Source organism: Martes martes (genome assembly GCF_963455335.1).
Source record: "Martes martes genome assembly, chromosome: 4".
In the NCBI taxonomy this organism is placed as follows: Eukaryota; Metazoa; Chordata; class Mammalia; order Carnivora; family Mustelidae; genus Martes; species Martes martes.
Window position 1 is genome coordinate 162738571 of NC_137891.1, and position 23526 is coordinate 162762096.

The 23526-nt window shown below is 46.7% G+C and overlaps 2 protein-coding genes across 7 annotated transcripts in view; both read left to right on the top strand.

The window, feature by feature from the left end:
* The window catches only part of INPP5B (inositol polyphosphate-5-phosphatase B), a 47670-nt gene extending 31608 nt beyond the window's left edge, over window positions 1-16062 (top strand). For 5 of the 6 annotated variants that reach the window (XM_080800761.1, XM_080800763.1, XM_080800766.1 and 2 more), the window contains 13 exons: window positions 37-153; window positions 926-1113; window positions 2595-2706; window positions 4873-4982; window positions 6132-6267; window positions 7730-7840; window positions 8781-8943; window positions 9780-10015; window positions 11228-11341; window positions 13201-13285; window positions 13647-13774; window positions 14854-14965; window positions 15215-16062. In XM_080800761.1, the coding sequence (XP_080656887.1) occupies window positions 37-153; window positions 926-1113; window positions 2595-2706; window positions 4873-4982; window positions 6132-6267; window positions 7730-7840; window positions 8781-8943; window positions 9780-10015; window positions 11228-11341; window positions 13201-13285; window positions 13647-13774; window positions 14854-14965; window positions 15215-15330 (1728 nt within the window). In that variant the 3' untranslated portion in view covers window positions 15331-16062. Of the gene's footprint in view, window positions 1-36; window positions 154-925; window positions 1114-2594; window positions 2707-4872; window positions 4983-6131; window positions 6268-7729; window positions 7841-8780; window positions 8944-9779; window positions 10016-11227; window positions 11342-13200; window positions 13286-13624; window positions 13775-14853; window positions 14966-15214 lie in introns of all 6 variants that reach the window. The other variant, XM_080800762.1, reaches the window with a different exon arrangement.
* Window positions 16063-17576: 1514 nt separating this feature from the next.
* The window catches only part of MTF1 (metal regulatory transcription factor 1), a 35813-nt gene continuing 29863 nt past the window's right edge, over window positions 17577-23526 (top strand). The window contains exons 1-2 of the mRNA XM_080801219.1: window positions 17577-17660; window positions 19268-19726. Of these exons, the coding sequence (XP_080657345.1) occupies window positions 19319-19726 (408 nt within the window). The 5' untranslated portion in view covers window positions 17577-17660; window positions 19268-19318. The remainder of the gene's footprint in view (window positions 17661-19267; window positions 19727-23526) is intronic.

Consider the following 23526-nt stretch of genomic DNA (forward strand, 5'->3'; position numbering starts at 1 on the left):
CATGCTGTGACGGGAATGTCTGGCTCTGTTGTCCAGGTGAAGCTCATCCGACTGGTGGGGATTATGCTGCTATTGTATGTCAAACAGGAACACGCAGCGCACATCTCCGAGGTGGAAGCCGAGACCGTGGGGACAGGAATCATGGGCAGGATGGTGAGTTTGGGGGGTATGCTTGATTCCTAAGGTTTCAACCCTTTCTCTCACGACACTGTAACTGCATGTGTCCTAGTTCAAGGGGACTGGTGTGATGAGATGAATGATGCCCTTAAGCAGTGTGAGACAGAGCGGACCACTTAGAAGTTGTAATTTCGTGAGCTGCTGGCTAATTTGGCACACATCCCTATCTGCGCCACCCTAGAGCCTCCACCTGATCATGAAATGATCATTTCACCCATGAAATACATTGCAGAAAACCAAGATAAAGAATGCCGATAATAGGTTTGCAATTTCCTCTTCTTGAGGCTCCTGAAGTCCTGCTTTTAGGTTCTCCTGCAAGAGCTTAGCTTCCTGTGGAGAAGGCCAAGCATGTGGTTTGCCTGTGATATAGTGAAAAGTGGACTCAGCTTTGCCACTGGCTGGTCACTCTGCTTTCTTGGATTTGTTTACCTACCTGTTAAGCTACGGATAATAGGGGTGCCTAGGTGGCTCCATTGCTTAAGCATCCAATTTTCCATTTCGGCTCCGGTCATGATCCCAGGGTCGTGAGATCCAGCCCTCGGTTGGGTTCTGCACTCAGCGGGGAGTCTGCTGGAGATAGTCTCTCTCCCTCTCCCCCTCTAAAAAAAATTAAAAAGAAAAGAAAATACAGATTGCTTCACTTAGCTGTCAGGATGATTTTGAAGAGAAAATACATTGAAAGCATGAAGATTTAAATGGCAGCCGTGTTGACGTTGTGAATTGCGTTCTTCCCGGCTCTTTCCCGTAGGGTAACAAAGGAGGCGTGGCCATCAGATTCCAGTTCCACAACACCAGCATCTGCGTCGTGAATTCTCACTTGGCAGCCCACACAGAAGAGTATGAGAGGAGGAACCAGGACTATAAAGACATCTGTTCTCGAATGCAGTTTTGTCAGATTGACCCAGGCCTTCCCCCTCTCACCATCAGCAAACACGAGTGAGTCTAGGCTCAGACCCCAAGTAGTTCACTGCTCCGACGTTGCAGAATTGGGGCCTCTCTGTTTTGTCACGGAGGTGCCTGGGGGAGGCTTTCCACTCCCAAAGTGGGGACTCTAGCCATCACTCGCTTACATGTGGATTATGTCTTGTGGGAATGTTCCATGTCCTAACATACCATCAGGCAGACCTCTAGACTCTTTCTTACACATCATTTGTCCCCAGAATATGTATAAGATTTATTTTAATGTGGGTCTGCCTTGGATTAAACCCCACGAGGAAAGCCACCAGACAGCGAGCGTCTCAAGTCTGGGTTTCAGAAGTAGGCTTTAGGATAGTATGGGTCTGTTCTTTCTAAAAGCACACGTAATTGAGATTTGCACTGCAGTGGTCCGCCTTCCCTCTCGAGCCAGTGTTACGAAGCTGCCGTGATAGCTGCTTGGAGCATCTTGTGCTAATCTTTGTTTTCTTTATCTCTAAGACGTTCTATAAGGCATATTAGAATTTCAGACTTTACAGTAACACTCGAAGCGTGTGCCACTTCTTTTAGACAAAGGAAGAAGCCCCCGAGGCCATGGTGTCGGCCGGGGAGTCCCCAGATGCAAGCCTCGTATCCCGCCTGCTGCGGTGGTGGAACGGTCTTGGGCTCACTGGTGTTCTGGAAGCTGGCAGGATGGCTTTCCTTCTCCGGGGAACCTAGCAGGGAGTGTGTCTTCCGTTCTGCTGGATTCCCAGCGCCCTAGTTTGGGAGGTGGCCACTCGCATGTCAGTTTGTCCGCTTTGAGCTTGTGGATGCTTTTTTTTGGTGCGTGTGTCCTGCTGCGTGGGTTCTTTAATGACCTGGCTGCTGGCTTCGGATGGCGTGGTATTGGACCTGGCAGGCTGTGCACTGTCATCCGGGGATGTCCGGGTTACTCTTCTCCCGAAGCAGTGGCTGTGACAAACCACCTGTCCCACTTTGCAGAAAGAGCCAACCTATGATACAGTGGGGGTTAAACCCAGACTCCACTGTACAGGTTGAACTTTGTTTCAGAGGACCTCAGTTCTAGAAACAAAGGCTGAGAGTGTGTTTGTGGACTGTCATGTGCATGGAGGCGACATCATGGCATCCTCTGGTTTGGGGTCCCCGAGCAACTGACCTGACTCCCAATATTTGATCTTTTGTGCCTCTTCCCAGGAATGAGGTAAATGGTCGTCTTGCTTTTAGATCTTATTAGACTGTCTTTCCAACCACACAGCGTAAAACGGTCCAGGACAACTCAAGGCTGTTTCTGATGAACCTGGAGCAAAAGGTCACTGAGTAAGCAGCATGTTAGCCGTGACGTGAAATGGGGCGGCAAGAGAAAAGATTTCCCGAACAGCAGAGTCAGTGCCCTCCCAGCTCCCAAGAAGCTGGCCTCAAGGGCCTCCCATCAGAAGCACGCCGGCTAGGATGGGTAAAGTCCCTCCCCAACCTGTGACCTTTGTGTTCTGTCCTCACAGTGTGATCTTGTGGCTGGGGGACCTCAACTACAGGATAGAAGAGCTGGATGTGGAGACAGTGAAGAACCTCATCGAGGAGAAGGACTTTCAAACCCTGTATGCATATGATCAGGTACACGTGGCCTCCTGGGCCTTCTTCGGCAGCTGTCCGCCCACTGTGAGTGCGCAGGAAGGCCTGGCTTCCCCACCCTCGGTCTCTTCTTCCTGATGGGGTTGGCTTCCTGGAGGAGTTGCTGGCCAGCCTTGTCCCTGGCTGTTCCCCCGCCTTCCCCACCCCCCACCCCGCTGGCTCTTCTCTCCAGGTGCCTCGTCCCCCTGGGGGCGGCAAGAGCATGTGTGTTCTCTGTCTCAGTCTCTCTCTCTCTTTCTCAACCCCTTTCCCCAGTGCCCATTTATTGATTCATTCCAGTAGGGGCGAAGGGGTACCAAGCTTTTCCTAAAGACACTTGGGATGTTTAAGACAATTTAATTGTTTTCTGAGTGAGTCTGCCTCGCCCCCTCCTGCTCTCACTAGACTTGTCTAGTGTAAATGACCACTCTTCTTCCTGAACCGCTTTCCTCACGTCCCACAGGAACCAATTCTGTAAGCTGCCGTTCTCTGCCGTGCTTGGGGTTGGTGCTTCTTGCTCGGAGCATTAGCCATTTCACAGGGCAAGAGCCACCTGTGTCTCCCTGACTTTCGTCAGGCTGCCCTTCTCTGTGGGTTTCAAGACTGTTCAAATGGTCAGGGTCGTTCAGAATGTTAAAGTCCCTTTTCTTTTTAGTCTGTAGCCCCTTTCTTATTGTCATCAGTCCGAATCTTTCTGTTAAGATGCACATCAGTCAAAGGGGAAAAAATATCAACTTTGTTATATCTTCCCTTATGGAATAATCTTTTTTGGACCATTTTTCTTGCCAGTGCCTTTCCTTGGTAAATTACCTTTTTTTCCTCTTTAATCCCCATTTCAGCATTAAGCTGGTCTGCTCTGTAACTGAGTTTACTGCATCTGTATTCCTGAGTGAGGCATTCTAACTTCCCTGGGGTTTCATGCCCACTGCCTCTTGCCTTCTTTTCTGTCCCCACCCCCACCCCCCCCGCCCAGGTTCATTTATTGATTTATTTATTTTTAAATTTTAATTTAATATTTTTTTCCTGGTCTTTCTTCAGGTAACAGTACCTGTTCCGTGTGTTCTCTACTTTCCAGATGGTTTTAAGGTCTACGTATACCGATTTAAGAATCATCCTACATTAATATCTCCATTTTTATTATTTCTGTGGGGTTTTCTTAGGAGTTTTTTTTTTGGAATTCATGTTTTGGGGAATTTGGCAACTGTTGTTTCCTGAGTAGCTGCCCCCTGTCTCCAGTGTTAGCTGACAGTTCTTCATCAGTCCTCACAGGGCCGAGCTTGGTCCTCTAGGGAGGACACAGGAACACCTGTAGTTGTTAATCTTGCTGCAAGTGTGATCTGGAGGAAGCCCCTAAAATGAGTGCAGTGGGAGGAATGCTGGCTGTTCTCAGAATGTTCCAGATGCCCTTCTAAGTTGACAGTTCTTTCCAACAGTCCTGAGTGGCAGATTCTGTTACAAATCCACAATTTGCGAATGGGGGAAGTCAAGGCACAGAGCTTCCCCTAGTTCATGTAACTTGTTTGATAAACTCCTTTAGAAGATTGTTTAAATTTAATTCATAGGTGTTTTAGTATACTTCTGCTATTTATTTTTAGATACCTGGAAGTTCCCCTTTGCTTTTTGGGTAGTATCTTCCCAGACCTTTTTCTGTTGGTACCTGATCCTCTTAGGGACATCTCAGCAAGATGGTACTCAGGCCCCCTGGATACAAGTATCCTCTTATAAAAGAACCTTAAAAACGGTACAACAGGGGCCCCTGGGTGGCTCCGTGGGTTAAGCCTCTGCCTTTGGCCTAGGTCATGATCTCAGGGTCTTAGGATCAAGCCTCGCATTGGGCTCTCTGCTCAACTGGGAGCCTGCTTCTCTCTCTCTCTCTCTCTCTGCCTGCCTCTCTGCCTACTTGTGATCTCTATCAAATAAATAAATAAAATCTTAAAAAATAACACCACCACCACCAAAAAAAAAAAAAGGTACAATAGGCAAAGGAATGGTGAGCTCTCTCCCCTTCTTAGGATTTAGCTCTCAGGATCTTACAGGATAGCTTTCTCCTGGGCCTTTCCCTTTGGGTTAGGGTTCAGATTCCAGATTGATTTCCTTTCCTCTGCTAATTCAAGGTTTGACTTTTTTATTCTGAGGTGATTTTTTTTCCCCTTCCATCTCTTCTTGTAGCTGAAAACTCAGATGGCTACCAAGGCTGTCTTTGAAGGCTTCATTGAAGGCGAGCTCACGTTCCAGCCTACCTATAAGTATGATACTGGCTCTGACGACTGGGATACCAGGTAGGTAGGGGGCTGCTTCCGGGGGGCTGAGCAAATGGAAACCCCAAAATTCAGGGAAGCACTTGTCCCCATTGGCCTACAGAAGGAGATAGGATTCCTGTGACTTCCCCGTGTTTTGTGCTCTGGTCAGAGGTTTTCTTTGACAGAGAGAGAGAGCACAAGTAGACAGAGAGGCAGGTAGACAGAGAGAGGGGGAGCAGGCTCCCTGCTGAGCAGAGAGCCTGACGCGGGGCTCAATCCAGGACCCTGAGATCATGACCTGAGCCGAAGGCAGAGGCTTAACCCACTGAGCCACCCAGGTGCCCCTGGTCAGACATTTTCTGGCAGCGTCTGCTCATTCAGCAGCTCTGTCTTCCTGCGTGTTTTCTTTTTGAGTGCCTTAGCCTTTGTTCCCTACTAATTTACTTTCCACCTATGCTTAGGGGGATAGGATGACTCCAGCCCACTTAGCTTATACTTGGTCATTACATAGGAGTTTATCACTTTTCCTTAGTGCTTCTGGTATGCTTCACATTATTTCATGCACTTGACCTCTGTGACCTCACTTAGTCCTTCAACTGCCAGCTGAAGGAGGTGTGATTTATCATCCTTAGCTTCTAGATCGGGGAACTGAGGCAGGCAAAAAGTAAAAAGCCTTCCAAGGGGCGCCTGGCTGGCTCAGGCAGCTCTTGAGCGGCTCTTGATGTTGGGGTCATGAGTTCAAGCCTCACATTGGGTGTAGAGATTACTTGAAAATAAAGAAATTGTAAAAGAAGAGAAAAAAAATAAGGTAAAGAGCCTCCCAAGCAGGCTAGCCTAGAACCAGGATTATAACTGAGGCAGTAGGAATTGAGAGGCTGTGTCAAGCACCATGTTTTAAGGACCACGGAGTACTTACTTCCAGATTGCTTTTTTTCATCTCCTCCCCATGGGAAGGTAAAGAACAGACAGTCATTCTGAACAGCATTTGGCTTGGAGCCCTCACAACTGTCTTGGGTGATGGGACATACTATCCCCTTTTGGGCCCGAATCTCTGTGCCTTCTTGGAACCCTGGGGCCACCTGGACTTGAAGGCCCTGCCCGGTCATTCCCCAGCTGCCCCGGGGTGCTGACCAGGCAGTGGGTGTGCTTGCCTGTGTGGGGGCCCCCAGTGTGGACTTTGCATTTCAGTGAGAAGTGTCGTGCTCCTGCCTGGTGTGACCGGGTCCTCTGGAAAGGGAAGAACATCACTCAGCTGAGTTACCAGAGCCACATGGGCCTGAAGACCAGCGACCACAAGCCTGTCAGCTCGGTGTTTGACATTGGGGTAGGTGGGCAGCCAACACCCGTCCTGAGCACCCCTATGGGGAATTGGTTCATATAACCAAGGCCACTTTTGTCGTTCTGGTCTCCTCCTCCCCACTGTGTGAGAAAGCTTTTAAAAATTATTTTTAGGGGCACCTGGCTGGCTTAGTCCGTGGAGCATGCAACTCTTGATCTTGGGGTTGTGAGTTCGAGTGTCACGTTGGGCATAGAGATTACTTAAAAATAAAAAAACCAAAAGAGTTGTTTAAATTTAAATTTAAGTCATAATTATTTTGGAATACTTCTACTATATATTTCTATGTCTGTGCAAGTTCCGCTTTGCTTTTTGGCCTGTATTTTTCCAGGAGTTTTTCTGTGCATTTATAAACATGGCAGTATTCTATATACAACATAGAAGGTATTTTTTCGTTTCAAAAAAGAAATCATATTATACATATTTTTTTTTTTAAGATTTCGTTTATTTATTTGACAGAGATCACAAGTAGGCAGAGAGGCAGGCAGAGAGAGAGAGGAGGAAGCAGGCTCCCCGCTGAGCAGAGAGCCCAATGTGGGGCTCGATCCCAAGACCCTGGGATCATGACCTGAGTCAAAGGCAGAGGCTTTAACCCACTGAGCCACCCAGGCACCCCTATACATATTGTTCTGAGAGAATATCTTTTTTTTCTCCTACTGACTATGTCTTAGCAGATCTTTCCATGTCAGTAAAGGTAGAGCTTCCTCCTTCTCCCATGTCTGCCAATTCTGTATGAGCTTGTTTCCCCCACCCTGGCTAATATTGGAGTTTACCCATCTTAAATTTCTGCCAACCCAGTGAGCTAAAAGAAAGAGATCTTTCATTATTCTAAATCACATTTGTTTGATTTTGCTGGTGAGGTTGAACATCTTTGTGCTTACTATCTCTTCTCCACTCTCAAGGGTTCGGGTAGAGGCATATCAGAATCTGTGAAGGTGTGAGTAGTTTGAAAAAAGGTCTAATGAATGTTACAGAGTTTTTGTATTGGAAAGTGACAACAATTGTGTTTATGACTCAGAATACAGAAGGGAAAGTCTGACAAAATCTTGGCCATTGGAGCACAGGTTACAAAAACTTGAGAAATGCTATTTGAAATTAAACCCTAGCAGTTTCTCGCCTCAGGCCGGTGGATTGCAGCAAGTGAATTAGAGTTAGTCACTGGGCATCTTTCTGCCCTGGGGCTGCGAGCTGGCAGAGCTGCCCACCAGGCTTCCACCCCTGCTTCCTCTCCCTGCTCATCAGGAAGCAGTTAACTTAATCACAAGCTCGGCCACTGGAGGACCCCTCCTGAGTCTGTTGTTAATTGGGTTCTTTGTTAATTAATTAAATCTATTCAGTCTTCACTTTCTGCGTGGCCACCAACTGTTCTTGCCCAGTGCTGTGCATGTCCTCTTTCCTGAAAAGGAGGAAATGGGCAGAAGGCACTCAGCCTCCGATATTTGCCTCCCAGGTGAAGGTGGTCAACGAAGAACGTTACCGGAAGACTCTGGAGGAGATCGTTCGCTCCCTGGACAAGATGGAAAATGCCAACATTCCTTCCGTGTCCCTTTCTAAGCGAGAGGTAGGAAGGACATGTTAACAATACTGGCAACAAACAGGCTCTTCTATTTATAGAACTTAAATCTCGTCTGTGAGGTCTCAGAAATCCAGGAGCCACCTGTTCGACCCCCGGACTCCACAGTCTTTTTGACGTGCGGCCTCTGGTTCCAGGGAGGCTGCTGGTGTTCGCTGAGAGGAGTGGGGTTGTTGGTTTAGATTATGTTCTTCTCCTGATCTTCTGAATCAGAAGACTTTAACCTTTGTGGCTCATAGGTTTCACCCACACATGGGCCATTCGTGATTTAAGTGATGGCGCAGAGGAGCCAAAAGGTGTTTTGTTTGGTTTTAGCTGGTCTGTGTTCTTGCAAGGAATGTCTTCCTCCTGATATTTTGCTTTGACCAAGATTAAGTTGAGTCAGAGTTTCTTGGGTACACACAGAGGCATTGGGGAGAGGGCAGGCAGTGTAGACAAGGGATGGGTGGTGGGGGAAGTCAAGTTAGGGCAGAAGATTGTTCGTGGAAGAGCTACAGCATAGATCATTCCGGATGGACAATACCAGGAAGTCAAGCAAATGGGGATTTATGGTTTGGGTATTTTTTTAGTGCCCTGGGTGTCCAGCTACTTGGAAGGATGTGCTTGGTCTTCAAGTTTGGGGGTGAAATTTGTAAAAGATATTTTGAAAATGGTCTTAGGGCACAGAAGATAGAAGGTTCGAACTTTGATTCCTTTAGGAAATTTATTTATCAAACAACCTAAGTTTTTGGGTTTTTGGGTTAAACAGAGACCTCGGATCTTTCGTGGAGTCGTGGCCTCCCAGGGAAATACTTAAAGCAGAAACATGATTTGAAGGAGGTGGTCCTTCATTGTCTTTCCAGAAAGGGCAAAGATTGCCCATTTGGGGTGGCTGGGCAGGTCGCTGAGAAAAGGGCACTGATCCGACTGGTCCCGGGCCTGTTCCCAGTTCTGTTTTCAGAATGTGAAGTACATGCAGTTGCAAGTACAATCCTTTACAATTCATAATGGACAAGTTCCCTGTCAGTTTGAATTCATCAACAAGCCTGATGAGAAGTCGTACTGTAAGCAGTGGCTGAACGCCAACCCCAGCCGAGGTTTCCTCCTGCCAGGTGAGGCCTCCGTTCCCAGGCTCCCGGCTGCTGGTTTGGGGACCGCTCTACCCCGACTGCTTATTTTTCTCCAGTAAGCTCTTTTGGTTTCTGAGTGTTTGCTCTCTGATCGAAACTTCTAAAAGCCCTGTGGGGGAGCCATCCGTACTTAAGGTATAAAACAGGAAGGGGCACGAGGTCAGCCTGGAAAGCTTTCTCAGCCGTGTGTGTGTTCCGTAATTTCACAGAAAGAGAAGACAGAAGATGGCGGGGAAGCAGGTGCTGCTCTTGAAGGACCCATTTTCACTGTCTGCCTCACTATAATCAGCTCCCAGCATCCGCTCTTGTAGGGAAAGATAACGGGGTGGTAATCCAGAAGTTCCCTCTGGTGCTGGAATGTACCGTTCGTGTCTTTCCCCTAACTTCTTTGCACTCTGCGTTGTGCTGTGTGGCAGAGGGATGAAGCCTGTTTTGTGGACGATTCAAAGGCTAATTCTTGCATTGTATTTTCTCCTGGATCGGGTGTCTTCATCTGACCTGGCCCAGGGCAAGCTCTTTGATCCATGCCTTCTGATTGTATTAATAATTCTGACTTGAGCTGTGCTCCTTTGTCCTTGAATTTCATAGCAGTTGCCTCTTCCCATGTTTTTGTGCGTTGTTTTCATGTCCCCACTTGGACTATAAATGCCTTGTCCATGTGTCCTCTGAGTGCCGAGCACATACATACCTGCTGGTTAGCTGATACCTCTGAATCCCTTTCCCAGCCCTTTGTGCCTGAGCCTTGTGCCTGCTGTCCTCTTTCCCCCTTTCCTCCTGGCCTCCCACCAGCCAACATTACTTTTAATGTTTTTCTTCAGATTCTGCTGTTGAGATTGAATTGGAGCTATTTGTAAATAAGACCACGGCTACAAAGCTCAACTCAGGTGAAGACAAAATCGAAGACATTCTGGTTTTGCACTTGGACAGGGGGAAGGATTACTTCTTGTCTGTGTCTGGGAACTACCTGCCCAGCTGTTTTGGATCTCCCATTCATACACTGTGCTACATGAGGGAGCCGATCTTGGAACTGCCACTGGAAACAATTAGAGAGCTGGTAAGTTACGTGATGTATGGAAGCATCTAGAACTGTAGCAGCCGAGCCAGTGAAGCAAGATATTCTCAATTTTTTCACACATAGTACATTAGAGAAACTCAGTCATGGATAGTAAGATATGAAGCTTCCCAGGCCTGTGATTTTATTCCTTTTTTTGTTTTAATCATGACTTCCTCATCATCCTGAACTAAATTTTCTGAGATGCAAAGGACTCCTGTGGAGACAGTTTGAATCCAAGGGCTCTGCTTCAGAACAGATTTATAGTAATATGCATATCCCACCCCCTGCCCCATTCCAATGGACTTTTTAACTTAGGGACTCTTGGCTTCTATCCTCTCCATTATATAAGATGAAAACAGAGGCCCAGTAAGGAGAGTGATTGGTCACAGGTCACGCGGTGAGTTAGCAGTGGACCTGGCTCCTACGTTCAGGTTTTTGGACTCCCAAATCTCTGCCCTTACCACACAAGACCACACTGTCTCCCTGTTTCTGACAGTGAAATGCTGTTGGCAGGATGTTTTTTCAAAGATGATGATGCATATTTCACCTGATTTATTGAAACTGCTTGTCATAACCCACTCCTAATTCTCAAAAATCACATTCTGGGGATGCCTGGGTGGCTCAGTTGGTAAAGCGGCTGCCTTCGGCTCAGGTCATGATCCCATCGTCCTGGGATCGAGTCCCACATCGGGCTCCTTGCTCGGCGGGGAGCCTGCTTCTCCCTCTGCCTCTGCCTGCCACTCTGTCTGCCTGTGCTTGCTCGCTCTCTCTCTAACAAATAAATAAATTTAAATAAAAAAAAATTTAGAAAAAAAAATTTAAAAAAAATCACATTCTGGTACCTTGATTGTGTCACCTAGTTTTGTTTTTTTGCCTATAGCATGTTTGCTTAGGGGATTGAAGTACATCCCTTCCTCTGCGGGTTTGCCGCCCTCATTACCGGAGCCAGCCCATCCGAAGGTCCATGGGCGGGCCTTTGTGTTATGCTTTTTCTTTCTTTCTTTTTTTTTTTTTTTAAAGCTTTTATTTATTTAGTTGACAGAGAGAGACACAGCGAGAGAGGGAACACAAGCAGGGGGAGAGGGAGAGGGAGAAGCAGGCTTCCCGCTGAGCAGGGAGTCTGATGCGGGGCTTGATCCCAGGATCCAGGGTCTATGACCAGAGCTGAATGCCTGAGCCACCCAGGCGCCTATGCTTTTTATTTCTTTTCAGACTCTGATGCCCCTACAGACTGAAGATGATGGGGTCCAGTTGGAGAACCCCTTGGGAATTCCCAAAGAGCTCTGGATGATGGTTGATTACCTGTATCAAAATGCTATCCAGCAGGTAGGTGGTGGTTAAGCAATCAGACCTGATTGAGGCCAGAACTGCCTTGGGGAAGAACATCAACCCCAAGAACTTCTGGTGTAAGAAGCTTTTACCCCAGCAAATCTGTGGAAAGCTATCGCTTCCTGAGGGAGTGAGTGGGGGACAGATAGGGTCATGTTTCACACCCCCATGAGACCTTGCTATTACATAGAGCACTTGATTACCCCCAAGGGAAGCAGCCTGGCATAGGATGGCCTTCATGGCACAACATGTACCCTTCCCTGGCCTCTGGGGTCCTCCCAGTACAAAGCCATCTGGAGTCTTCTCAGGACGTCAGCCTGCTATCCTTTTGAGGAACTCTTGACAGTTTCTGGAAATGGGAGGGGCTAACTCCTTGTTAAGCCAGACAGAGGCAGGAGACCAGATGGAGCCTCCAGGCCATGAGCCGAGTCCTGATTTCTAGAGTGATTTGAGCCAGCTTCATGAGATCAGATCAGTCTGTATCACTGACTCATTAGTATAGGGAGACTAGTAGAAACTGTAGTCTACCACAGCTCTACCACTTGGGAGCAACATGCATTCTTAACGACATGTCTTTTTACTCTACCCTCGCCCACACTTATTATTACAGTGTCCCCAAATACTATTCTAAGTGTTTAACAGCATTGCCTCAGTTTGTTCTCCTGATAGCTCTCAGATGAAGAACTGAGGTCCAGAAGGCTACGTAACTTGGTCAGGATCCCAAAGCTGATAATGGGGCAGGATGGGGATTTGAACCCAGGGAGTCTAGCTGTAAGGTTACAGTCTCACATAGGAGCCATGCTAATCTTCTCTGTGTTGTCCTAATTTTAGCATATGTGCTGCCAAAGAGAGCACAGAAGTCACATTCTTTTTTTTTTTTTTTAAAGATTTTATTTATTTGACAGAGAGACAGTGAGAGAGGGAACACAAGCAGGGGGGAATGGGAGAGATACAAGCAGGTCTCCTGCTGAGCGGGGAGCGTGATGCAGGACTCGACCCCAGGACCCTGGGATCATGACCTGAGCCAAAGGCAGATGCCCAGCGACTGAGCCACCCAGGTGCCCTGCAGAAGTCACATTCTTAAGTACTGTGCTAGTAGTCTGTATTCTCCATGGAGCTCCTTTCAAGTGTAACTTGAACAATACATAGAATATTATTATTCAATTAAGTGGCATTAAGTCATTTAAGAAAACAAATGAATATAAAGCATGCTAGGACTAATGGAAATACCTTTATTTTACTTTATTTTATTTTATTTTTAAAGATTTTATTTATTTGACACAGAGAGATCACAAGTAGGCAGGGAGGCAGGCAGAGAGAGAGGGGGAAGCAGGCTCCCTGCTGAGCAGAGAGCGCGATGCAGGGCTCGATCCCAGGACCCTGAGATCAAGACCTGAGCCGAAGGCAGAGGCTTAACCCAGAGCCACCCAGGTGCCCCTGGAAATACCTTCATTGCTGTAATCTTTTTTTCACAAAGCAAGGTGGTGTCTTTTTAACTTTCTCCATTTTATAAATGATATATTTTCTTCACATTTTTCTTTTTCTGGTTAATCCTTCCACAACACTGCAGGAAACTGTTTTCAGTTTTCCCTTACTGTTGTGAGTAGTATTCCCTAGCTATTGTTTTATAATAGATGTTTTATCACTTTAAAGACCTGTCATGGGAGCATACTTAGGAAGGCCGGCAGGATGAGCTGGTTGCATCAGCCCTAACTTTTTGAGATTGTTTACCAGTAGATTCAAAGGCCTCACTTCACTGCCCCCTTTTTACACCTTGGTGGTGATCATATTTATAGGTCAGGAGATCATGGCTGATTTTCTGAGAATGTAGTTATTTGGTGACTTTCTTTTTGCAGGAAGATCTGTTCCAGCAGCCAGGCCTGAGGTCGGAATTTGAGCATATCAGGGACTGTTTGGATACTGGAATGATTGAAAGCCTCTGTATCCTCAGACATTTGTGTGTGCGTGCATGTGTATGTGTGAATATGATTAAGAGGTGAGAGAATAGAAAGAGTATGATTTTAAGGCTCAAAATCATATCTTGTGTCCTCAGATGTCATTTTTTTCTTACTTAAACTTTGCATAGAGAAGTCTTTACAACTTTAATCCACCAATATAGCAGGAACTGAGGAGGGCCCGGCTAAACTGACAAACAGCTTGGCCCCTTCACCATGTCAGGCTGGCATCCTGGCTCTGAGCACAGAGCCTTCCTGGGCAGGCAGCACGTCTGGCATTTGCTCACTCCTGGGCCTTTTCCTAACCATGGCATGGCATCGCCAGTTCCTTAACGATGGGCCAAAAGCCGCCAGCAATCATTCCGTAGCTGAAGCCTTGCTGCTTTTCCTGGAGAGCCTGCCAGAGCCTGTCATCTGCTACAGCACCTACCATAACTGCCTGGAATGTTCTGGCAACTACACTGCGAGTAAACAGGTGAGGGGAAGCGTTAAGCATTCACATACTGCAGCCCCGGGCCTCACGGGGCCTGAGGGAACAGAGTGGGTGCCGTTCCTCAAACACAGTGTCCTAGCAGTTCAGCTCCATAGCTCTCCTTCCCGAACCTGTTCTTCCTCTCATGTCCCCTTTTCTTTTAGTGGCTTCACCCTGAATTCCAGTGACTCAGCCCAGAAACCTGAGTCATTCCTGAGTTGTCCTCTGCTCACCTCCCCCATGCCCAGTTCCCTTGATCTGTCACCCATCTTCCATTCTCATCCACTCACTTTGGTTCCAAGCCCTGCATTCAGGCTCTCCCTCTGCTCATTTGTTTCACATATTGCCATCAGACCACAGGCTCTAAAGCTCTCATCACGTCACTGTTGGTCAAAAACCACAATTGGCTCTCCATTGCCAGTGAATGATATTCTTAAGCAAATAGGCAAGACTTTTAACCATCTGGCCTAATGGTTCACACATGTAACAGGCCATGGTGGAATAATCTAGAAAACTTGCTAATAATACAGGTTCCAGAGCCTCACCCCACATCCACTGAATTGGAATCTTTTTTGGAATATATCTTGTACAAGCCTCCTAAGTGATAATGATGATACACAGATAGTTGGAGTACTTATCGAATTCTAGCCTGATTGATCCCTCCAGGCTTAGCGCCTGTTCAAGGGGCGTCCTGCTAAAATTGACTTCTCAGTGTATTCTCTCTCCTTATCTCACTGTGTTCCTTCTCTTGCATTTTTTATACTTTCTTTTGCCCCAAATGCCCTAGTCCTTACCTCTGCAGATCCAATTTTGTCTTATATTCAAGACCCAGCTTATAACGTCTTCTATTCCCATAAACCTTTTGAGAGCACATAGTTAAGCTGTTGAGCTCTAAATTCACAAAGCACTTGATCTGTGCTTCTCTTTTGACTCTTGTGCCAAGTGGTAAGTGAGTGGGGTTTCCTGTGTGCAGTCTACTCATGTCCCTTGGATCATGTACTCAGCTCCTGGAACATAGCACATGTCTGACAAATGATTGAATGAGTGAATGAAAAGACAAATCCCAGTTCTCCCTCTTTCAGGTCATTTCTACCCTCCCTACATTCCACCAAAATGTCTTCAACTACTTGATGGCATTTCTGCGAGAACTGCTGAAAAAATCAGCAAAAAATCATTTGGATGAGAATATTCTAGGTAAGTAGTCAAGTTTCTGTGGGAAAGATCTCTGTACATTGAGAGACTCATTATGAGAAATGCGCTTGAGGAAGGTCCCAAGACCACTGCAGTGGAACTAAAATCTCTAGCTCTGGGCCAAGTTTACCCTCACATAGTTTTTTTCCCAAGCAGAAAATAATGCTTTCGGGTACTCCTCCCAACTCAACAACACAAGAATAAGTAGCGTTTCTTTTGCTGAATCATTTGTCTTCTGTGTGTTTCACGCAGCTAGCGTATTTGGCAGCTTACTGCTTCGAAACCCAGCTGGTCACCAAAAGCCTGACATGGCAGAGAAGAAGAAGGCTCAAGAGTTTATTCACCTGTTCCTCTGCAACTCACCCTGAGCCTATCTCCTCTCCTCTTTTACTCGAAGCAGTCAATTACCAGCCCCACCTGTTTAAGACCAAGAACTACCACAACAAGATGTGAAGCGTCTTGGAAGCAAAAGCGGCAGCTGCCTATTTCCTGAGCCCTGACACCATCCCCCGCCCCACCATGGCTGTCACAGTCCTGTCACTCTGAGTTCTGAAGACATGGGGGAAATCCGCCACAATAAAACCGACTGTCAATGTTCAACTTCAGTTATTTAACACAGATCTCTCTATTTTTTTAAACTTTAAAGATTTTAAATAACTCTATTTCTTGTGCTCACTCAGCCTGCCTTCAGGACATAGTCAGTGCCTTCCCTCTAGCTTGGGCTGGGCTCCCCTTGAACAGATATTTGAACAAACTTTGGGGTCCTAAAGGGAGAATGAATTGGACAGCAAGAATGCGAGTGGAATCTGCTGGATAAACAGATCACAGCCACCCAGATGCTTCCAGGGCTCTAAGGACATGTGTATATGTATATAAAAACCCTACTCCCTTTCCTACTCAGATGTGGCTAAATAACTCTGGGGCTGGCCACTCAGCCTCTGAGGACAATACAGTGGCTTGAAAATGAAGGTACCGAAGAAAGTGGTGTTTGGTGAAACAAATGGGATTTTCTGGGTCAACAAATCCTCTGAACTGTATATGATGCATCCCCTCTCTCATATATGTAATATATTTTAATGATAAATGTATTTTTAACAGTGGTTGTTTGTATGTTTTAATCTTTTTAAAAAAGATTTTATTTGAGAGAGAGAGACAGAGATAGTGACAGAGAGTATGAGTGGGGAGGAGAGGGAGAAGCAGACCGCCCGCTGAGTGGGGAGCCCTGCTCAGGGCTAGATTCCCCGACCGGGGGATCCTGACCTGAGCCAAAGACAGATGCTTAACTGACTGAGCCGCCCAGGCGTCCTGTTTCTGTCTCTTAAGAGATGGCTGCTGGACCTTTTGTGGCTTAAGCATTGGGGCAGCTGGTCAGGGGCCAAAGAGGCAGTTGTCTGGTGGGTAACAATCACTATTCATAGTTTTCAAGCAAGAGATGTACAGGCATGACCTGAACACCTTAACCCTAATCTAGTTTCAGAGTTGTCCCACTCTGAATATTCTAGAGAAGTTGCTTATGGGAAAATCAGGCAGTGGCTGCTGGGAGGTTCTAACAGATGTAACAGGCATTGAAAAGAGATAGGAGAGGGGCGCCTGGATGGCACAGTTGGTTGAACATCTGACTTTTGGTTTCGGCTCAGATCGTGATCTCAGGGTCATGGGATCGAGCCCCACACCCCGCTCCTCACTCCTTGCTCATGGCAGAGTCGGCTTGAGCTTCTCTCCCATCTCCTTCTGCCTCTCCCACTCATGCTCCTTCTCTAAAATAAATAAATTTAAAAAAAAAAAAAGAATAAGGAAGGCACGTGCAAAGTCGCCTCTTGGGTCCTGGGACACCAACACTCTTTGGCAGAGTGAAATGTGACTCAGATGCAGGCTGATAAGATGACAGCACGAACGGTCAAAATTTAAAAAAAGGGAATGGCAAGTAGGTGGCGCTGACTGGCCCGGGCGGGAGTCCGGTGGAAGCCGGCAGTCCTCAGCAGGGGAAAAGTTGGAACCGACAGCCTGGGCGGAAGTGAGAGGGAAGGAGTGGGGCGTCCAGTGATAGCGAGTCGGGGGCGTGGTGGGAGTGGGGAGAGGTGGCGGCGTCCTCTGGCTGAGCTTGGTTCTGCCATTTGGATCCCATCTTTCTTTCTTGACCCCACCCGCTACATTAACGTTGGTTGCTCCCAGCTTCCCCTCAACACTAGAGGTAGAAAGCCGGGAAGGTCACAGCCTCGCAGGCTCCCCTTGAGGGTCCGAACTGGAATTAGGAGGGCTAACTGGGGTCCTTCCCGTTGCAGGTGGGGCTGCCAGGGCTAGGGCAGCAGGCGCAAGCCGGGTTGACGCTACTTTCCCCTAGTGGTTGTGGAGGTTTGATTCCCCCTATCCTCGCGTCTGGCGCCACAACGCGGACGCGCCGGCACCCTGCAGACAGCGAACACTGAGGGTGCTTCTGAGCGCGGGCCGAACTTAAGGCCCCACAACGTCTCCGCGGCACCCCGCCCCGCCCCGCCCTTTCTGCTCGCCAATTGGAGGCTCGGGCTCTGCCCCCACACAGCCGGAGCCAATTAGAAGCGCCAAGGAGAGGCGGGGCCAATATCTCCTCCTTCCTCCGGAAAGCGGAAGCGGAAGTGACGTTCGGGGAAGGTGGGGGCAATCATGGTGCCGCTGGGGAGGGGAGAAGCTGCCGCTGCCGCCGTTGCCGGGAGCCGCGGAGGTAAAAGGCGAAACTAGACGCGGCCTGGGCTGAGGGCTTCCCGGGGGGTGCGGGACTTAGGCTCCCTCCTGAAGCATTTCTCAGTAGAGACCCCAGTCTGGTCACCATAGGGACCCCACCCCTCCTCCGTTTCCATAGGGATGGGTATCCAGCCCCCCTTCCCTGTTTCCATGGAGACCCGGACCCTGCCCCTCTTCGCCCGGCTTGGAGCCCCCCAGCCTGTCTTCAGATTTTTCTGTGTAGTCGCGTCTGGGGGCTGTCCCAGTCAGGTTCCTTTTCCCAGCCTTCTCTCAAGGGTGCTCCGTTTGTACTCCTCGTATGCCACCCTCAAACCTCCTGGTCTTGTTTGTTCCGGACAGTTGGTCTCCGCTTAGCCGCTGATGGTGCCAGGGAAGCCCTGTGGGGCCTCCGGTGCTCTTATCTCTCCTCAGATGCAGCGAAATGTGCATCTACCGGGTTGCGTAAGCCAGAGCAAGGGGTCGGGCCGGTTCCTCCCAGATCTGATCCCTTGGCCTGTCTCTGCTAAATACCTCTCTGTCTAGCCGCCCCACTACGTAAAGGTTCACTTTCTAACCTAGGGCAGAAGAGAAAAAGTGCAAAGCCAGACTGAACACTAAAAGTGATGTGCTGATTATTTTTCAGTTCTGTTCTGCCTGCCAAAACCACATTTGTAGAACCTGTATGTTTGCAGCTAAAGGAAAGAGAACTAATCCAGAACAGGAAAGCTTCAGAAAATGTATCTTTCCAAGAGAGTGTGCCTTCCCAAGAGAGTATATCTGCAGGTCTTTAATTCATTTAGCTGACATCTCCTGAACTCTTGGTGTCATTGTATTGTGCTAGGGGCAATAGAAACGAAAATAAGATTCACCATTCCCTCACTGCAGAGAGCACCTATACAAGCATAGGTTCTAGTGGATACCACATTGTTTTAGAAGGTTAACAGATATAATGATCTTCATTGAATATGCCTGACTAGGGATCTGCCCTCCTACCCAGAAGCTGAAACATCTGTTCTAGGAAGGAGGGAATGAATTCACACTTGTTTTCCCTGTAATAATCAGACTTCGTGCCTTAACGTACATTATCTCTTTCACTCTGCGTAATAACTTTGAGAGAAGGAACTACCAGTCCCACCTTACTTATAAGAAGAATGGGACACAGAAAAGTTACTCAAGTAGTAAGTGGCAAAGCTGGGATTTGTGGGTAGATGACCCTGCCTCCAAAGTTCTACTTCCACAATAGACTACACTGCCCCAGGGTCTAATCTGAAGGATATGTGACTGGGGTTTTCTTACTTTAAGACTTAAAACAACTCAGCCTTGAAGTAGTATGCCATTTATACCCTTCAGGAATTGTTTGGTAGTAAGGCAGATTTGGAGGGTCTTAAGAACAACGATTTATTTCTTCAGTGTTTTGTTTTGTTTTAAGGCATTGTTTATCCTTTAAAATGACTTGATGGTTTCAAAGTTAAATTTAAAAAAATTATTCCCAGGGAAGATGATTTTCATTTACTTTGACCTGTTCTTCACGTGAGAGGAAAAATGAGTCTTGTGGTTGCTGAGGAGTTCCCTGGATTTGACTCTAACTCTGGCTTTGTCCTATTGCAGACAGGTCATTATCTTTCCATTTCTCACAATTGGGCTGAGCACGATTGAACCATGGGGGAACACAGTCCAGACGACAACATCATCTATTTTGAAGCAGAGGAAGATGAGCTGACCCCCGATGACAAGATGCTCAGGTTTGTGGACAAAAACGGACTGGTGCCTTCCTCATCTGGAACTGTTTATGATAGGACAACTGTTCTCATTGAGCAGGACCCTGGCACTTTGGAGGATGAAGATGACGATGGACAGTGTGGAGAACACTTGCCTTTTCTAGTAGGGGGTGAAGAGGGCTTTCACCTAATAGATCATGAAGCAATGTCCCAGGGTTATGTGCAACACATTATCTCACCAGATCAGATTCATTTAACAATAAACCCTGGTTCCACGCCCATGCCAAGAAATATTGAAGGTGCAACTCTCACTCTGCAGTCGGAATGTCCAGAAACGAAACGTAAAGAAGTAAGTAAAACAGTGGGTGAGGGCCCAGTTTAGGTTTGGAGAAAAGTTCTTACCCAACTCGTGTTGGCAGTTTTAGCCGGGGCATAAAGGAGTCCCCGGAATGAGGACCTACAGTGGCTTTACTTGTCAGCAACACTTATGCTTCATGTTTTGTTCTGACTGCTTTCTGGAACTTTTTAGTTTGTATGGCCACATTGAAATTTGGGAAAGCTAAATTAAAATGTTTCAAATTTTCCTCCCCAGATCATAAATAAAATAGAAATCTCACTGAGGTAAGTCCGTGTTTTTGATGCTGAAATAACAAGATTTGGCTTATTTCTGGGGTGTGGATAAATGATTTGTTTTGGAGATGAGTATCTCCTAGAGTATGCTTTATTTTCATAGTGAATATTTGATGAATAATAAGGCCTCGCTGTCTTTCGTAAGAAATTCAGGCAAGAGACAGTAAATGAAAGTAGATTATCTAAAATAAGTGTTCATGCTCGTACTTAGCAACAGTGAGTAAGGCAATGTATGTCACGATGGTTGGAAAACTGTAAAGCCTTGTACAAATTGTACCGGTGTGGTGATCATTAGCAGAATGAAAGATACAGTTTAAAGGTAGTGATAGACATTATCTAGGAACTGATTACAGGTCCATTAGGAAAAAACAGATCACTGGTAGTCACAGTGTCAGGGACTAAATGTAAAATGTTACCAAACAGACACAGGGTAAATCATTGAGCAAAGTATTTTTCTCTTATGCTGTAATTAAGGTCTTGGAATTGGAAAATTTTATTATTCGTGCCATATGGCTTTTCCACTGCTAGCCATAGAATCTCAGAGCTGGAAGCAGCCTGAGAGAAACCATCTCGTCCTACCTCCCACCTCAGGCAGGAATTTCTCTACGGCATCTCTGACATGAGTTCATCCGGGCTCTCCTTGAACACTTGCAGAATGACGAGAGCACGATGTTTCACCACTTAGCCTCCTGCATTTGTTGGCCAGCTCTGATCGTTAGAAAGCTTTTACTTGTATAGAGCCAAAAACCTGCCTTCCTGCAGCTGCTGCCCACCGGTTCCACCTTCCTGAACTACAGCAAGTTAAACCTTCCTGTGACAGGACAACAGATATTTAAAGATCATGGCTTTCTCTTTATCCTGTCTTGTACAGGCTGATCACCTTGATTTACTTAAATATTTCTCTGTGACATTCTTCACTAGTTTCTCATCAATCTGGTCACCTTGGCTTATGTGAATTCCAGTTATCCAAAGTCTTCTTAAAATTCACAGTTGAGCACATTCTCCCAAGTGTGAGGCAACCTCACTGAATACTGTGTGATTCTTACCTCCTAATCTGGACACTCTCCTACAGTTGCAGTATAGTTTGTGTTTTATTAGCAGTGACATCATACTTACTCTTAGCTTGTACTTGGAAATCTCTAGAATAGTGTTTCTTAACTGAGGGCAGTTTTGTTCCCCAAAAGACATTTAATAATGTGTGGAACCATTTTTGGTCATCACACTGGGGAAGTGCCACTGGAATCCAGTGGGTGGAGGCCAGTGATCCTATTAAACATTCAGCAATGTACATGACAGCCTCCTGCAATAAAGAATGATCTGGCTCAAAATGTTGATTGGATGTTTTCCAATAAAACTTCATTTACAAAACAGGCAGTGGGCTAGAGTTGACCCACTGGCTGGAGTGCGCCTACTCCTGGACCAGAACACAGGGCTTAGGGAGTATTGAAAATAAGCATGGAAGGGTAGCAGAGATCCAGATATGGGAGGTAGTGATAACATTGCTAAGGGGTTTGGACTGTGTTCTGGAAATAGTGGGAAACCATTGAACGTGTCTGAGCCAAGGAGTGATGTGGTTAGAGTAGCACTTTAAGAAATACTGCTCTTGTAGCAGTGGTAGCTTGATTGCCCAGTTAGGAGGTAGTCGTAGTTTAGAATAGAGTTTCATCTGAATCTGATGAAGGATAATGGCCTTGTAAGTGAAAAGAATCCAGAGCTTTTGTTGAACTGCAAGATAACTTTGTATATTATTGGCATTGGAAGAACGAGCCATGAATTGGGTATGATTCAGTGGATTCATCCATTTTTCCAAGTATGTCAGGTTTCTTCTCTGTCTTAGCTCAGGGGGGCAGACAGAGGATTGTTGGAGCTTCAAGACTTGGATGTTGAGTAGCTAGAGTAAACCGTGGTAGGTGCATGAACAGAGGCCGTTCAGCTGCCATGTCAGGCTGAGGAGAAAGTGGCAGACTCCGCTGCTTGCCTCACCATCTGGGAATAGTGAGATCATGAGAGGAATCAGGAAGAGGAGAAAGTTTGGTGGGCGACTGATGAGCTTCTTTGGAGTGTAGTGAGTGTATAGTCCTTGAGGAAAAGTTAAGTGAACAAGTTGAGAAGCCCATTGGAAATGTGGATCTGAAGTCGAGGAACTAGCTCAGGATTCCCGAAGGGTTCAAACCATGCATGGGCAGTTTACTCAAGGGAGGAGTCAGAGTTGGTCTGCAAATGTAAAGGCTTTAAAAAGATAAAGAGGAACCAAAGATCACATAGTCAAAGAGATGGGTGGAATTGGAATACGGTGTTGTGGAAGGTGAGGCAAGACTGTCAGGGAATGGGGCTGTCACTCTGTGACCCTGCAGAGGGATTGACGGGCCAAAGAGAAGCCATTGGTTCTGCTCTCTGTCCATTGATCGCACCAGGAGAATACTTTCCGTAGAGCACTGGGGGCCGAAGCCAGATTTCCAGTGATGGAGAAGTGAGTGGGTGGTGAGGAAACCGGAGGCAGGAAGTGTCGTGTGTGTGTGTGTGTGTGTGTGTGTGTGTGTGTGTGTTTTACTATGGTATTTGGAGGAAGAGTGGTGAGGTAGTAGCAACTCAAGGGGGTTGAATCATTTCTTTAACACAGAAAATGTGAACATGGCTTAAAGCCTAAACTTTTAGCCATCCTCAGTTAATGATTACTATGTGAAAGTCTTTGAGAACAAATGTTTGGGAAACATTAAGTTAAATCGAGACAGAGGCTTATTACAGAATTTCTCAGAGCTTTTGATGTGTTAATAACTGCGAAGGAAGGAAATGCGGACTTCTCCAAGTACTTTGAACTTGGGAAACCATTTTCAGGTGTCATTTCCAGGGTCGGTATTTTGTGGAACGCATTTTGGGAAATGCTGATCTAGGCAGGAAAGGAGGAGATGGTAGGGAGGGAATGATATTATGCAATCACTTATATGAGCTGTTACTTTCTCACTCCGGGCTCCAGATCTTCCTTGACTCGTGGTTTGGTTATGTTTCAATAAAGCAATCAGCAGTTGAAAATATCATGGAAAGTGTGTTGTAGACACCTCACCTGTTGCTCTCATAGCTTAGCCTAGCCTAACTTAAACGTGCTCAGAACTCTTACATTAGTCTGTAGTTGGGCAGAGTCATCTAACACAGTCAATTTTGTAATAAAGTGTTGACCCGCTTATGTAATTGATTGAATACTGTGCTGACAAACAGAATGGCCGTATTGGTACAGAATGGCTAGAAGTCTATTGGTTGTTTACCCTTGTGATGATGGGGCTGACCCTTGTGATGATGGGAATCGCAGCTCCCTGCTAGTGCCCAGCAGAAAGTACCCTGCCTCATACTGCTAGACCGGGAGAAATCCAGATTCACAATCTGAAGTACAGTTTCTCCTGGATGTGTATCGCTTCCTCACCACTGTGCGGTTGAACTGCCATAATTTGGGGACTGTACTTGGAAGACTGATTTACTATCCATTTATGGCTTCAGGTCTTGAACATCATGTTGAGTAGATAAGGT